Genomic DNA, 17986 nt, shown 5'->3' on the forward strand with positions numbered 1-17986 from the left:
CTATGTAACACCACAGGTTACACAGCGATGATTGAGTACAGATAATGTAGCGTAATGTCACCTGCAGTCCTATGTAACACCACAGGTTACACAGCGATGGCTGAGTACAGATAATGTAGTGTAATGTCACCTGCAGTCCTATGTAAGTGGCATGGTAGCAGTTCCTATAGTTTTCAGTACGGCCCACTCTGCTACTGATGGTTCTCTGTGTCTACTGGGAGTTGTGCTCCATTTGCAGTAGTGGCTGTAATGTCTCAACCCACTGATAAGAATTCGGGTTCAAATACTTTCTCCCATGTATTGATAGAGCAGATTGATATTTGCTCAGTACAATCACTTGTCTCCTGTTACTTTGCAGTAAATATTCTCTGTGATTTTGGCCTTTGCTGCAGAAGATTTCCATCTCTATCCTGATGATGGCGCTGTTCTGTGTCCTGCTTACACTGGCGCTCTTCTCGTACCTGGCAGGTGAGTACTCTGAACTGTAACCTAAGCAGCCACCAAGTACCAGGCCCCCGATAGCCACCAAGTCCCAGGCCCCCGATAGCCACCAAGTCCCAGGCCCCCGACAGCCACCAAGTCCCAGGCCCCCGACAGCCACAAAGCCTCTGGCCCCCGACAGCCACCAAGCCTCTGGCCCCTAGCAACAAACAAGACTTTGACCTATACTTCTATTCTCTGGTCTATAACAATCATGTTTAAGTAACTCACCCCATCTACAAGTCTCTGACCCACAACAACCATCTACAAGTCTCTGATCCACAACAACCATCTACAAGTCTCTGACCCACACCAAAAGTTTAGAAATCTCTGACCCACACCAATCGTATACAAGTCTCTGACCCACCAACCATCTACAAGTCTGTTACCCATAGCAACCATCTAACAGTCTCTGATGCATACCAGCCATCTAGAAGTCTCTCACCCATAGCAACCATCTACCAGTCTTTGACCCACACCACCCATCTACAAGTCTCTAACCATACTAACCATGTACAAGTCTCTGACCCACAACAACCATCTACAAGTATCTGACCCAAACCAACCATCTAGAAGCCAACATACACCAACTGTCTACAAGTATTTGACCCACACCAGCCATCTACAAGTCTCTGACCCATACAAACTATTGCCAAATCTCTGACTGACACCAACCATCTACAAATGTCTGACCCACACCAACCATCAACAACTCTCTGACCCACAACAACTATCTTCAAGTCACTGACCCATACCAACATCTACAAGCCTCAGACCCATATCAATCATCTACAAGTCACTGAACCATACCAGCCATCTACAAGTCTCTAACCCATATAAACTATCTCCAAATTTCTGACCGACACCAACCATCTACAAGTGTCTGACCGACACCAACCATCTACAACTCTATGACTGACACCAACCATCTACAAGCCTCTGACCCATACCAATCATCTACAACTCTCTCACCCACACTATCTATAAATCTCTGACCCACACCAACCGTATACAAGTCTCTGACTCATACAACCATTTACAAGTCTCTGACCCACACCAACCATCTACAGGTCTGACCCACACCAATCATTTACCAGTCTCTGACCCACACCAATCATCTACCAGTCTCTGACCCACACCAATCATCTACCAGTCTCTGACCCACACCAATCATCTACCAGTCTCTGACCCACACCAATCATCTACCAGTCTCTGACCCACACCAATCATCAACCAGTCTCTGACCCACACCAGCCATCTACAAGTCTCTGAACCATACCAGCCATCTACAAGTCTCTAACCCATACAAACTATCGCCAAATCTCTGACTGACACCAACTATCTACAAATGTCTGACCCACACCAACCATCAACAACTCTCTGACCCACAACAATTATCTTCAAGTCACTGACCCATACCAACCATCTACAAGCCTCTGACCCATACCAATCATCTACAAGTCTCTGAGCCATACCAGCCATCTACAAGTCTCTAACCCTTATAAACTATCTCCAAATCTCTGACCGACACCAACCATCTACAAGTGTCTGACCGACACCAACCATCTACAAGTGTCTGACCCACACCAACCATCTACAACTCTCTGACCGACACCGACCATCTACAAGCCTTTGACCCATACCAATCATCTACAACTCTCTCACTCACACTATCTACAAATCTCTGACCCACACCATCCGTATACAAGTCTCTGACTCATACAACCATTTACAAGTCTCTGACTCATACAACCATTTACAAGTCTCTGACCCACACCAACCATTTACAAGTCTCTGACCCACACCAACCATCTACAGGTCTGACCCACACCAATCATCTACCAGTCTCTGACCCACTACAACCAGCTACCAGTCTCTGACCCACACCAACCCTCTACAAGCCTGAACCACACCAATTTATCTACAAGTCTCTGACCCAAACTTACCATCTACAAGTCTCTGAGCCACACCAATCATCTAGCAGTCTCTGAGCCACACCAATCATCTAGCAGTCTCTGAGCCACACCAATCATCTACCAGTCTCTGAGCCACACCAATCATCTACCAGTCTCTGACCCACACCAATCATCTACCAGTCTCTGACCCACACCAACCATCTACAAGCCTTAACCACACCAATTTATCTACAAGTCTCTGGCTCACACCAACTATCTATAAACCGAACAACTATCTACAAATGTCTGACCCACACCAACCATCTACAAGTCTTTGACTCACACCAGCCATCTACAAGTCTCTGACCCACACCAACCTTCTTCAGGTCTGTGACCCATAGCAACCATCTACAAGTATTTGATTCACACCAGCCATCTAAAAGTCTCTGACCCACACTTACCATCTAGAGGTCTCTGACCCACACCAACCATCTACCAGTCTCTGACCCACACCAACCATCTACCAGTCTACTCTCTGACTCACACTAACAATCTACAATCCTGAACCACACCAATGTATCTACAAGTCTCTGACCCACACTAACTATCTATAAACGGAACAACTATCTACAGATTTCTGACCCACATCAACTATCTACAAGTTGCCTACCAGGAGACGATTGTACTGAAGCACAGCCGGCCTTCTACCACTTGCCACTTTTAGTACAGATAAATTCATATGGCTGGCTCACAGTAGAATCAATACATTTAATCACTGTTCATAAATACACATAATTCATAAAATACATTAAAAATAAAATAAAAATAAAATAAAATCCAGTTGCGGACATGTAATTGTTAATAAAAATAATAAACAACCATCTACAAGTCTCTGACCCACTCCAACCATCTACAAGTCTCTGACCGACATCAACTATCTACAAGTCACTCACCCACACCAAACATCTAGAAGTCTGACTCACACCAACTTTCTACAAGTCTCTGACCCACACGAACTGTCTACAAGCTGGACCTACACCACCCATCTCCATACCAGTGCTCTGACCCATATCAAACATCTATGAGCCTGACCCACAACAGTCATCAACACCCACACCAACCATCTGCAAGATTCTGACCTGGGGAGCACCTAGCCTTTCTGCTACCTGAGGCGAAAATTGAAATAGCCCCCCCCCCCCAAGCCTTACTGTTAAAGGAATACTGTGATACAGTTGACCATAGAGAGATGAGCGCTTCCACCATGGAAACGCTCATTTCCCACAGCTCTGCCATCACACCAACTTGTCTCTAGGTCACGCCACCTGAGGCAATCGCCTCACCTGACCTAATTGGTGGTGCACCCCTGTTCTGACATATGCTAATCATCAACAGGTTTCTTTGTTATACTATCTATTAAAGGGCATCTGTCAGCAGTTTTGTACTTATGATATGTCTGACCTGTTACATGTGCGCTTGGCAGCTGAAGGCATCTGTGTGGGTCCCATGTTCATATGTGCCCTCATTGATGAAAAAAAATATGTTTTTTGATATATGCAAATGAGTCGTTAGGGGCAATGGGGCTCTGCTCTCTCCGCAACTGCCGCATCCTCTGCACTGTGACAGGACCAGGCGGAGAAAACTCAATCAAGGTGCAGAGGGCGCAGCAGTTGTAACAGTAATGCCCCCGTTGCTCTTACATGCTAATTTGCATATTTTTAAATGTTATTTCTTAGCAATGTGGGCACCAGGGGCGTACATAGAAATAATTGCTAGTATATCCCAGTTTTGGCCACTAGGTGGCAGCACTGAACCGTGATAAAGTGATTTCTAGAAAGACTAATGGAGCAATTTATATCTGATGATTGTCAGTTGTGGTCTGCTTGGGGGACCCAACAAAAAGTAAAACAAATGTAAAAAAAAGTTTTTTTCAGTATATCAGCACATTTTCAGTATATCATAATGCAGTATATCGTACAGTGCAGCACATTTTCAGTATATCACAGTGCAGTATATCGTACAGTGCAGCACATTTTCAGTATATCACAGTGCAGTATATCATACAGTGCAGCACATTTTCAGTATATCACAGTGCAGTATATCGTACATTGCAGCACATGTTCAGTATATCACAGTGCAGTATATCATACAGTGCAGCACATTTTCAGTATATCACAGTGCAGTATATCGTACAGTGCAGCACATTTTCAGTATATCACAGTGCAGTATATCATACAGTGCAGCACATTTTCAGTATATCACAGTGCAGTATATCGTACAGTGCAGCACATTTTCAGTATATCACAGTGCAGTATATCGTACAGTGCAGCACATTTTCAGTATATCACAGTGCAGTATATTGTTCAGTGCAGCACATTTTCAGTATATCACAGTGCAGTATATAGTTCAGTGCAGCACATTTTCAGTATATCACAGTGCAGCACATTTTCAGTATATCACAGTGCAGTATATCATACAGTGCAGTGTATCGTTCAGTGCAGCACATTTTCAGTATATCACAGTGCAGTATATCATACAGTGCAGCACATTTTCAGTATATCACAGTGAGTATATTGTTTAGTACATCACAGTGCAGTATATCGTACAGTGCAGCACATTTTCAGTATATCACAGTGCAGTATATCATACAGTGCAGCACATTTTCAGTATATCACAGTGAGTATATTGTTTAGTACATCACAGTGCAGTATATCGTACAGTGCAGCACATTTTCAGTATATCACAGTGCAGTATATCATACAGTGCAGCACATTTTCAGTATATCACAGTGCAGTATATCATACAGTGCAGCACATTTTCAGTATATCACAATGCAGTGTATCGTACATTGCAGCACATTTTCAGTATATCACAGTGCAGTATATCATACAGTGCAGCACATTTTCAGTATATCACAGTGCAGTATATCGTACATTGCAGCACATTTTCAGTATATCACAGTGCAGTATATCGTACAGTGCAGCACATTTTCAGTATATCACAATGCAGTATATCGTACAGTGCAGCACATTTTCAGTATATCACAGTGCAGTATATCATACAGTGCAGCACATTTTCAGTATATCACAGTGCAGTATATAGTACAGTGCAGCACATTTTCAGTATATCACAGTGCAGTATATCGTACAGTGCAGCACATTTTCAGTATATCACAGTCCAGTATATCGTACAGTGCAGTATATTGTTCAGTATATCACAGTGCAGTATATCGTACAGTGCAGCACATTTTCAGTATATCACAGTGAGTATATCATACAGTGCAGCACATTTTCAGTATATCACAGTGAGTATATCATACAGTGCAGCACATTTTCAGTATATCACAGTGAGTATATCATACAGTGCAGCACATTTTCAGTATATCACAGTGCAGTATATCATACAGTGCAGCACATTTTCAGTATATCACAGTGCAGTATATCGTACAGTGCAGCACATTTTCAGTATATCACAGTGCAGTATATCATACAGTGCAGCACATTTTCAGTATATCACAGTGCAGTATATCGTACAGTGCAGTATATTGTTCAGTATATCACAGTGCAGTATATCGTACAGTGCAGCACATTTTCAGTATATCACAGTGCAGTATATCATACAGTGCAGCACATTTTCAGTATATCACAGTGCAGTATATCGTACAGTGCAGCACATTTTCAGTATATCACAGTGCAGTATATCATACAGTGCAGCACATTTTCAGTATATCACAGTGCAGTATATCATACAGTGCAGCACATTTTCAGTATATCACAGTGCAGTATATCGTACAGTGCAGCACATTTTCAGTATATCACAGTGCAGTATATCATACAGTGCAGCACATTTTCAGTATATCACAGTGCAGTATATCGTACAGTGCAGCACATTTTCAGTATATCACAGTGCAGTATATCGTACAGTGCAGCACATTTTCAGTATATCACAGTGCAGTATATTGTTCAGTGCAGCACATTTTCAGTATATCACAGTGCAGTATATAGTTCAGTGCAGCACATTTTCAGTATATCACAGTGCAGTATATCATACAGTGCAGCACATTTTCAGTATATCACAGTGCAGTATATCATACAGTGCAGTGTATCGTTCAGTGCAGCACATTTTCAGTATATCACAGTGCAGTATATCATACAGTGCAGCACATTTTCAGTATATCACAGTGAGTATATTGTTTAGTACATCACAGTGCAGTATATCGTACAGTGCAGCACATTTTCAGTATATCACAGTGCAGTATATCATACAGTGCAGCACATTTTCAGTATATCACAGTGCAGTATATCATACAGTGCAGCACATTTTCAGTATATCACAATGCAGTGTATCGTACATTGCAGCACATTTTCAGTATATCACAGTGCAGTATATCATACAGTGCAGCACATTTTCAGTATATCACAGTGCAGTATATCGTACATTGCAGCACATTTTCAGTATATCACAGTGCAGTATATCGTACAGTGCAGCACATTTTCAGTATATCACAATGCAGTATATCGTACAGTGCAGCACATTTTCAGTATATCACAGTGCAGTATATCATACAGTGCAGCACATTTTCAGTATATCACAGTGCAGTATATAGTACAGTGCAGCACATTTTCAGTATATCACAGTGCAGTATATCGTACAGTGCAGCACATTTTCAGTATATCACAGTCCAGTATATCGTACAGTGCAGTATATTGTTCAGTATATCACAGTGCAGTATATCGTACAGTGCAGCACATTTTCAGTATATCACAGTGAGTATATCATACAGTGCAGCACATTTTCAGTATATCACAGTGAGTATATCATACAGTGCAGCACATTTTCAGTATATCACAGTGCAGTATATCATACAGTGCAGCACATTTTCAGTATATCACAGTGCAGTATATCGTACAGTGCAGCACATTTTCAGTATATCACAGTGCAGTATATCATACAGTGCAGCACATTTTCAGTATATCACAGTGCAGTATATCGTACAGTGCAGTATATTGTTCAGTATATCACAGTGCAGTATATCGTACAGTGCAGTATATTGTTCAGTATATCACAGTGCAGTATATCGTACAGTGCAGTATATTGTTCAGTATATCACAGTGCAGTATATCGTACAGTGCAGCACATTTTCAGTATATCACAGTGCAGTATATCATACAGTGCAGCACATTTTCAGTATATCACAGTGCAGTATATCGTACAGTGCAGTATATTGTTCAGTATATCACAGTGCAGTATATCGTACAGTGCAGCACATTTTCAGTATATCACAATGCAGTGTATCATACAGTGCAGCACATTTTCAGTATATCACAGTGAGTATATTGTTTAGTACATCACAGTGCAGTATCCATCACATCTTGCCAAAGAGACAGAAGATGCCCAGTTGTGGTGAGATGTTCTTCCTGGTGTTGGTCCATTCATGTAAATGTCCATGTTGTTTTGTCTCTTTAGTCTGTGACTATGTTATACCCAAGCCTCAGTATGAAGAGATAGTGGTCCCTCGTTTTGGCAATGCCACACTGCCCTGTCAGTTCTCTTTTATCGAGGGCACCTACGACTTGGGTTTCAGCTGGCATCGAGAGGACATTATTGAAGAGATCGAGGTGGAAGACCTCTACGCGTACATCCAGCAGACATATGAGTACAAGGAGCCCCAGCTGGTCTACAGCTTCCACAAGGACAAGGAAGACTTTGAAGAACAGGACTACAATTACCACGGCCGAGTGAGGGTGGATACCTCGGAGGTTAGCGAGGGAGACCTGACACTTCACCTGACCAATGTGGACTATCCGGATGAAGCTTTGTACACATGTAAAGCAATCAGCCCCCATGGAAAGGGGGAAACCAAGCTGAAGCTCATGATACAAGGTAGGTCGTTTTCTAGAGTCAGTTCAACCCTTGCAGCCTGATACGTACATGATGGCCTCTAATTTTTATTTTTATTTTTTTTTTTTTTTTTCAAAAGATGGCCTCTAATTTGACTTGATGTTTATTTCATATGTGGTTAAGAAACCTAGCACGTTGCCTGCTTTATACTAATTGTACCTCATAGTTTGTCCTATACTCCTACATCATGGGAGCTCATAGGACTTCAGAGATGCAGATACATGTTAACACGTGTTGGATATCAGGTAGCACACAGTATGTGTGAATGCAGATCTCGATGTAGAGGACATGGACATGATGAGACCCAGGATTCCTAGAGGCAAAGCACAGGTTTTCTGAAGGTTACTGAACATCAGGTTCAGATCGAGGCTCCGAAAAAAGATTTGTGGACAAAACACAATGTCCCATTCTCCTCGCCATAATGGGCCAGTGAGCTTGTGTTGTTTGGTGAGGATGATTAAATGGGTACATCTTCTAATGTCGCAGCTTTGGGGGTCCTAGATATGAATGGTGTAAAGTGGTAAGTCTAATTACTAGTGGGACCAAACCAGGACTGAACAGCTGAGGTCTTAGGAGGTCTTCTACCTGCTTGCCAGTGGTTACGTGTAGAGGGTTCAGACCTAGCTGTGTGATTGGCCGTGGCAGAGGTGGGGTGGTGGAGGTCCATGGGTCCAGGTGCTGCTCAACAGTGTAAGAGCAGAAGATTCACCGATCTGTAGGAAGCAAGAAGCATTCATCCCCCTGCAGGTCTCTTCAGGTCAGATCACCTGCTGACATAAGTACCTTGAGGACCCAGAGGTGAAGGGCATCTTGTATTTTTAGGGTGTGTGCATGCAGCATAGTCATATAGCGTATCACATGGTCCCAATACGATGAATTCAATCATAACTCTGATCATTCTAGCTGTGGTCCGGGGCCCCTCCCTCCATTATTATAATCTCACAACCTTTCATTTTGTAAGAGGGAAACAATCTTCCAACGAATAAACGGAAGAGACTCTCCATTTTGAACAATTCCCTGTCCCGCTATTAGATCCCCAACATTTCCTGCTAATTTTATTTCACGCCCTGAGAGTTCAAACAAGCCCTCACCAGGTGGAACCATCTCTTTGTTTAACCCTTTAGAAGAAGAGGAGCCACCGGTAAAGATGGAAACCATTGACAATGTGACGGTGGCTCATTGTGTCTCTGCTGGTTGGTACAAAGTGCCCATTGTGAGGTGGCTGAACCGTCGCGAGGAGGACATCTCGGAGAACTCCACCATGGTTGTGCTGGAGGAGATGCAGAATGGAAGTCACAGAGTCTCCTCAACTCTGACTGGGGTCAAGAGCCACGAGATCTACCGTTGCCTCATCCGGGACGTCAAGAAAGCACGGAGAACCCGCACTGTCTACAGGAGGCTAAGTACGGGGGGGTTATCTTTCCCACCAGCTGGTGTTATGGGTCTGGGGATCCTCATGGATAATGATCCAAAGGCTATAGCAATAACCGTTCCATGCGCCCTAATTTGTTCCTTCTTTTGGCCAATTCTTGCCTCATTGGGGTCCGGCCAGTCCAGGGGCTTTGTCATTGACTCGTCCGTCTATCATCTGATCATGTTCTGTTTCTTCTAGAAAAGGGGGTGCTCAGGGAATATGGAGAGTTCTAAACCCGCTTCTCAACCTGACGGATACTGAAAATCCAGAGGAGTAGAAGACGCCCGGAGATGTGAAGGAGACCACACACCCCAGCCATGTCCTGAACTGTAGAATATATCCTATGAGTGCCCAGGAAATCCATAGATGTGTGTACACCGTATATATCTGCAGAGCCAACACTGTGAATATGTCTAGTACAGGTAGAGCGGCATGTATTGTAGGAGGGTCCAGGTAAATCTGTGCAGTCACCGGGCGTCTTCTGTCCATAAATAAATGATACCTAACTCCGTCCTCACTCCGTATCTGGTTCCTCGCAGGTAGGTGCTCTCCTCATGTGCAGACTTCATATTATAGGCCGGGCACCTATTGTACAGACTGTCTATATGGTCCTGCTATGAAGCCCGTGAAGACAAGTGGATGAGGCCTCGTAGAGGAGGGCTGCAGGGTCCATGTAATGTTCTGCTGTATCCACAGGATCAGACATTGGGGGGAGGGGGGGGGGGTTGACGCCATCTTGGAATTCTTATATCAGATGCCGCCATGTCTGCTGTGTCTGTGGTGAGGTCTGCTGACCCCCACCGTCCTGACTGCAGATAACGTGAGGCGCCGGCTGCTGTCAGTCATGTTTGGTGGATGCAGCTCTGTTATTTCTTCCTCACAGAATTTACTGGAAACAATGTGCGGCCCTGGGAAAAATTTCAAGTGGGGCCCCTGATGTTTAAATACTCTGCCAACAACACAGTCACATTCAGTCAGTTCAGAAGGCGATGTCCAGTGGACTGATCCCCACTGCGTCCGCGGGCAGTTCTAGAGTCAGAAGTTCCAAGATGTCTCCCCACAAATATATATAGATATCAAATAATACCGCTACCTGAGGACCAAATACAGATGTAGCAGGGTTAACACACAAACTCTTAAATTTCTTTACTCATCGCATTATCTTGAAACAAAAGCCATTGAAAAGCAATTAAAAGTGTTTGCTTAACGCATTTACTTTAGATAAAACGTCTCATAAAGCATGTGTGTTAACTCTACTATATCTGTATTACCGCCATAGACTGATTACACATTACCTCCGTACGCTGATTATACATTACCTCCGTACGCTGATTACACATTACCTCCGTACACTGATTACACATTACCTCCGTACGCTGATTATACATTACCTCCGTACGCTGAATACACATTACCTCCGTACACTGATTACACATTACCTCCGTACACTGATTACACATTACCTGAGTATACTGATTACACATCACCTCCGTACACTGATTACACATTACCTCCGAACACTGACTATACATTACCGCCGTACGCTGATTATACATTACCTCCGTACACTGATTACACATTACCTGAGTATACTGATTACACAGTACCTCCGTACACTGATTACACATTACCTCCGTACACTGATTACACATTACCTCCGTACACTGATTACACATTACCTCCGTACACTGATTACGCATTACCTCCGTACGCTGATTATGCATTACCTCCGTACGCTGATTACACATTACCTCCGTACGCTGATTACACATTACCTCCGAACACTGACTATACATTACCGCCGTACGCTGATTATACATTACCTCAGTATACTGATTACACATTACCTCCGTACACTGATTACACATTACCTCCGTACACTGATTACACATTACCTCCGTACACTGATTACACATTACCTCCGTACACTGATTACACATTACCTCCATACACTGATTACACATTACCTCCGTACACTGATTACACATTACCTCCGTACGCTGATTACACATTACCTGAGTATACTGATTACACATTACCTCCGTACACTGATTATACATTACCTCCGTACACTGATTACACATTACCTCCGTACACTGATTATACATTACCTCCGTACACTGATTACACATTACCTCCGTACACTGATTACACATTACCTCCGTACACTGATTACACATTACCTCCGTACACTGATTACACATTACCTCCGTACGCTGATTATACATTACTTCCGTACACTGATTACACATTACCTCCGTACGCTGATTATACATTACCTCCGTACGCTGATTATACATTACCTCCGTACGCTGATTACACATTACCTCCGTACGCTGATTACACATTACCTCCGTACGCTGATTACACATTACCTCCGTACGCTGATTACACATTACCTCCGTACGCTGATTACACATTACCTCCGTACGCTGATTATACATTACCTCAGTATACTGATTACACATTACCTCCGTACACTGATTACACATTACCTCCGTACGCTGATTATACATTACCTCAGTATACTGATTACACATTACCTCCGTACACTGATTACACATTACCTCCGTACGCTGATTATACATTACCTCAGTATACTGATTACACATTTCCTCCGTACGCTGATTATACATTACCTCCGTACGCTGATTATACATTACCTCCGTACGCTGATTATACATTACCTCCGTACGCTGATTATACATTACCTCCGTACACTGATTACACATTACCTCCGTACACTGATTACACATTACCTCCGTACACTGATTATACATTACCTCCGTACACTGATTACACATTACCTCCGTACGCTGATTATACATTACCTCCGTACGCTGATTATACATTACCTCCGTACGCTGATTACACATTACCTCCGTACGCTGATTACACATTACCTCCGTACGCTGATTACACATTACCTCCGTACGCTGATTACACATTACCTCCGTACGCTGATTATACATTACCTCCGTACGCTGATTACACATTACCTCCGTACACTGATTACACATTACCTCCGTACGCTGATTATACATTACCTCCGTACGCTGATTACACATTACCTCCGTACACTGATTACACATTACCTCCGTACACTGATTACACATTACCTGAGTATACTGATTACACATCACCTCCGTACACTGATTACACATTACCTCCGAACACTGACTATACATTACCGCCGTACGCTGATTATACATTACCTCCGTACACTGATTACACATTACCTGAGTATACTGATTACACAGTACCTCCGTACACTGATTACACATTACCTCCGTACACTGATTACACATTACCTCCGTACACTGATTACACATTACCTCCGTACACTGATTACGCATTACCTCCGTACGCTGATTATGCATTACCTCCGTACGCTGATTACACATTACCTCCGTACGCTGATTACACATTACCTCCGAACACTGACTATACATTACCGCCGTACGCTGATTATACATTACCTCAGTATACTGATTACACATTACCTCCGTACACTGATTACACATTACCTCCGTACACTGATTACACATTACCTCCGTACACTGATTACACATTACCTCCGTACACTGATTACACATTACCTCCATACACTGATTACACATTACCTCCGTACACTGATTACACATTACCTCCGTACGCTGATTACACATTACCTGAGTATACTGATTACACATTACCTCCGTACACTGATTATACATTACCTCCGTACACTGATTACACATTACCTCCGTACACTGATTATACATTACCTCCGTACACTGATTACACATTACCTCCGTACACTGATTACACATTACCTCCGTACACTGATTACACATTACCTCCGTACACTGATTACACATTACCTCCGTACGCTGATTATACATTACTTCCGTACACTGATTACACATTACCTCCGTACGCTGATTATACATTACCTCCGTACGCTGATTATACATTACCTCCGTACGCTGATTACACATTACCTCCGTACGCTGATTACACATTACCTCCGTACGCTGATTACACATTACCTCCGTACGCTGATTACACATTACCTCCGTACGCTGATTACACATTACCTCCGTACGCTGATTATACATTACCTCAGTATACTGATTACACATTACCTCCGTACACTGATTACACATTACCTCCGTACGCTGATTATACATTACCTCAGTATACTGATTACACATTACCTCCGTACGCTGATTACACATTACCTCCGTACGCTGATTATACATTACCTCAGTATACTGATTACACATTTCCTCCGTACGCTGATTATACATTACCTCCGTACGCTGATTATACATTACCTCCGTACGCTGATTATACATTACCTCCGTACACTGATTACACATTACCTCCGTACACTGATTACACATTACCTCCGTACACTGATTATACATTACCTCCGTACACTGATTACACATTACCTCCGTACGCTGATTATACATTACCTCCGTACGCTGATTATACATTACCTCCGTACGCTGATTACACATTACCTCCGTACGCTGATTACACATTACCTCCGTACGCTGATTACACATTACCTCCGTACGCTGATTACACATTACCTCCGTACGCTGATTATACATTACCTCAGTATACTGATTACACATTACCTCCGTACACTGATTACACATTACCTCCGTACGCTGATTATACATTACCTCAGTATACTGATTACACATTACCTCCGTACACTGATTACACATTACCTCCGTACGCTGATTATACATTACCTCAGTATACTGATTACACATTTCCTCCGTACGCTGATTATACATTACCTCCGTACGCTGATTATACATTACCTCCGTACGCTGATTATACATTACCTCCGTACGCTGATTATACATTACCTCTGTACGCTGATTATACATTACCTCCGTACACTGATTATACATTAATTTTGTACAGCAATTAAAAGGCATCTGTCAGATTTTTACCTAAGAAACTGGCTGACCTGTTACATGTGATCTCCTCAAAAAGCACCCCTCCTCCATCCATACTGGACCACTATACAAGTATGCGACAGGTGAGTGTGTCCTTACTATATGCATGCACCCTGGGCTCAGCTTAGTATGCATGTATTCTGAGAAGGGAGATATCCTATTGCATCCTGCATAAATCAGTCAGCCCTCTCTTGTTGGGATTACCCCGACTCTGACTTCATGACCCTGTAATCAACTGGGACAATGGGGAGATCCTTTGTTGGAGCTCACAGTGCCAGTCTCAATGCTTGTCTACTGTCCTCCCAGTTCAGCGACCCCAGGATCCATCCACCCTGCAGGTCCTGCGTCCCTCCTGTGCCAGCTGCGCAGACCACGTCCATTATCCCTATGACTGCCCTGTCGACCTGTTGCCTGGAAGTACTTGGACGGGTCTACCCACTGTCCTTGCCTGAGACTCAGGCCATGTCTCATTATAGTAAAGATTTATCTGGAGGTCCTTCTATCCAGCTCAAAAAGAAAGACGGTTCTCTTCGGCCATACATTAGGGTCGTTGTCAAGATCTAATTCCCTCGGCCCCTAATTCCCAAAATCTTTGAAAGACTACGTGGAGTCAGGGTATTGATGAAATTGGATCTCCAAGGGGCATATAACTTAATCTGTATTCAGAAGAGCAACAAATAGAAGACAGACCTTCTGTACAGTAAATAGCTGCCATAATTACTCCTCTATAGAAAATCCAAGCCTGAATCCAAGACTGCTTGAAGCCCTGCTAGAAAAATCCCACCCTAAGACAGCATCCACTGGGGGCTCTAAGCCATGCATTATACTGCGTTGTCTCTGTTTCCTTCATCATGCCATGTGCCTGGGCGGATGCTGCAGATGCAGTGTGAACAGAGCCAATAATGGTGGCGAGTGTAATATTCTCAATCGCAAAGAAAACACCAGACAAAAGCCATTGAAATCCACCCAGACCAGTAGCTGTGCCAAATACTGGCCTGGTGAGAGTGAGTCCCAACATAACGTCCACACTGGTGTTACTCATGGGCTTCCCTGAAAGTTATAGACAGATCAATAGGTTGGTACCAGGAGGCGCACAGCACAAGTTTACCCCCTGAAGCCTATCTGCCACCAGCGCTGGAGCCAGAGCTTCTCCATTCCTCTGCTCCAGCCATATCATCTAAGCTGAGGAGGCCTTCAGCCTGTGTGCAAGCAGCCAGAACATCTTCAGTTCTGCCTGTGGCCACTGGAGGTCACCAACACTCCACCCCTGCGAGCTACAGCTTCACCACCAGAGGGCCCTCTTATTGATCTGTGTTCTCCCAACCAGAAGAAGAGGCCAGAAGCCCTAAGAATGCCAGGAGGGTAAGACAATTGGGACTTTCTCCTGTTTCGTGTGTTTCTTTCTGGGCCCTGCATAGTCACCCACCTGCCTTTTGTCTACAGGTACTCACTCTGTCATTAAAGTCCAAGTTGTGCTGGTTGCGCTATCCCTGCCCCAAGTTATTGACAACAAGCTACCTGAGATAGGGTTTGCTACCTTTAAAGTACTCTGACCCAAGGAATATACTCAAATGTACCTGAGCGCCTTGTGCCCCCCCCAATGGTGTTTACTGAACTCTTGCTGGCGGAGCCGCTAGTGGGGGATCCTACTTCTCAAGTTATGCAATTTTCTTAAGAATGTACCTACCACAAGGGCTGAGATGCACCTGAGCGGTGGACTGCTTGCGGCTTGTGTTTGCAGCGTCCCACTCAGGACACGTGGGAACTGCAAAATAGCTTTAAAGCGGTATTATCATCTTGCATGTCATTTTGTACTACAACACCTGATGTATCCCTGTTCATAGGCTGGTCTGGTGCAATTTATACATCCCACCACTAGATGGGGATAGCACTTAGGTCATATAAATACTTAGGTCAGGCCTAGTGTAGTGAGATAGAGGAGAAGGAGGAAGGAGTGAAGGAAGGTAGAGACTAGTGAAGAGATGAGAGAGCAGAGTCAGTGGTTACTCTACACACCACAGATTAGGGCTCTTTCACACCTGCGTTCTTGTCTTCCGGCATAGAGTTCCGTCGTCGGGGCTCTATGCCGGAAGAATCCTGATCAGTTTTATCCTAATGTATTCTGAATGGAGAGAAATCCGTTCAGGATGCATCAGGATGTCTTCAGTTCCGGACCGGAACGTATTTTGGCCGGAGAAAATACTGCAGCATGCTGCGCTTTTTGCTCCGGCCAAAAATCCTGAACACTTGCCGCAAGGCCGGATCCGGAATGAATGCCCATTGAAAGGCATTGATCCGGATCCGGCCTTAAGCTAAACGTCGTTTTGGCGCATTGCTGGATGCGACGTTTAGCTTTTTCTGAATGGTTACCATGGCTGCCGGGACGCTAAAGTCCTGTTTCCCATGGTAAAGTGTAGTGGGGAGCGGGGAGCAGCATACTTACCATCCGTGCGGCTCCCGGGGCGCTCCAGAGTGACGTCAGGGCGCCCCAAGCACATGGATCACGTGATCACATGGCACGTCATCCATGCGCATGGGGCGCTCTGACGTAATTCTGGAGCGCCCCGGGAGCCGCACGGACGGGAAGTATACCGCTCCCCCGCTCCTAGTATGGCAACCAGGACTTTAATAGCATCCTGGCTGCCATAGTAACACTGAACGCATTTTGAAGACGGATCCGTCTTCAAATGCTTTCAGTTCACTTGCGGTGTTACGGATCCGGCGGGTAATTCCGGCAAGTGGAGTACACGCCGGATCCGGACAACGCAAGTGTGAAAGAGGCCTAAGTGGGTGAAGCCAGCTGCAGAAATGAGGTAGAGCCGAGGTATGAGGCGCAGGAGAGCGTTTTCCTCCTGTGACCTTCTTAGATCCTAGAACCTATAACCAGAGGATAGCGTTTTTGTCCCTGGAAGATAACTAAGCTACAGAGAGACATCGGTGATGACAGCCATTACTAAAGGCTTAATGGGCCCCTTTGCACACGGTGGAGGACAATCTAGCTACAGGCGGCCTCACCGTACATTAAAGAAGACAGATTAGCCACCTGTTCAAGGGCTTGGAAGATACAGAAATGCACAGGGGACTGAAGTGGTGTCACTGCCCATAAGAGGAGGCGACCGCAGACAAACACCTAAGCAGGGAGACCTTTTGGATGATTTCACTTGGTACCTGCACGCCAAAGGGGTTAAATAGAAAACATGACCTCACTCTGCAATACAAATAGGGCTACTTTTGCACCGGCGTTTCGGTGTCCGCCTGTGGGGTCCGTATCGGGGCTCTCACGGGCCCCGGGCGGATCGGTTTGGCCCCAATGCATTCTGGATGGATGTGGATCC

The 17986-nt window shown here is 44.3% G+C and overlaps 1 protein-coding gene across 1 annotated transcript; it reads left to right on the forward strand.

The window, feature by feature from the left end:
* Window positions 1–416: 416 nt before the first annotated feature.
* On the forward strand, window positions 417–10199 carry LOC122931837 (butyrophilin-like protein 10). Its single transcript, XM_044285892.1, has 4 exons — window positions 417–468; window positions 7839–8255; window positions 9398–9676; window positions 9886–10199. The coding sequence occupies exons 1-4, from the start codon at window positions 417–419 to the stop codon at window positions 9918–9920; spliced, it is 783 nt and encodes a 260-aa protein (XP_044141827.1). The 3' UTR covers window positions 9921–10199.
* The last annotated feature ends 7787 nt before the right edge of the window (window positions 10200–17986 follow it).

This window comes from Bufo gargarizans, chromosome 3 (genome assembly GCF_014858855.1).
Source record: "Bufo gargarizans isolate SCDJY-AF-19 chromosome 3, ASM1485885v1, whole genome shotgun sequence".
NCBI lineage: Eukaryota > Metazoa > Chordata > Amphibia > Anura > Bufonidae > Bufo > Bufo gargarizans.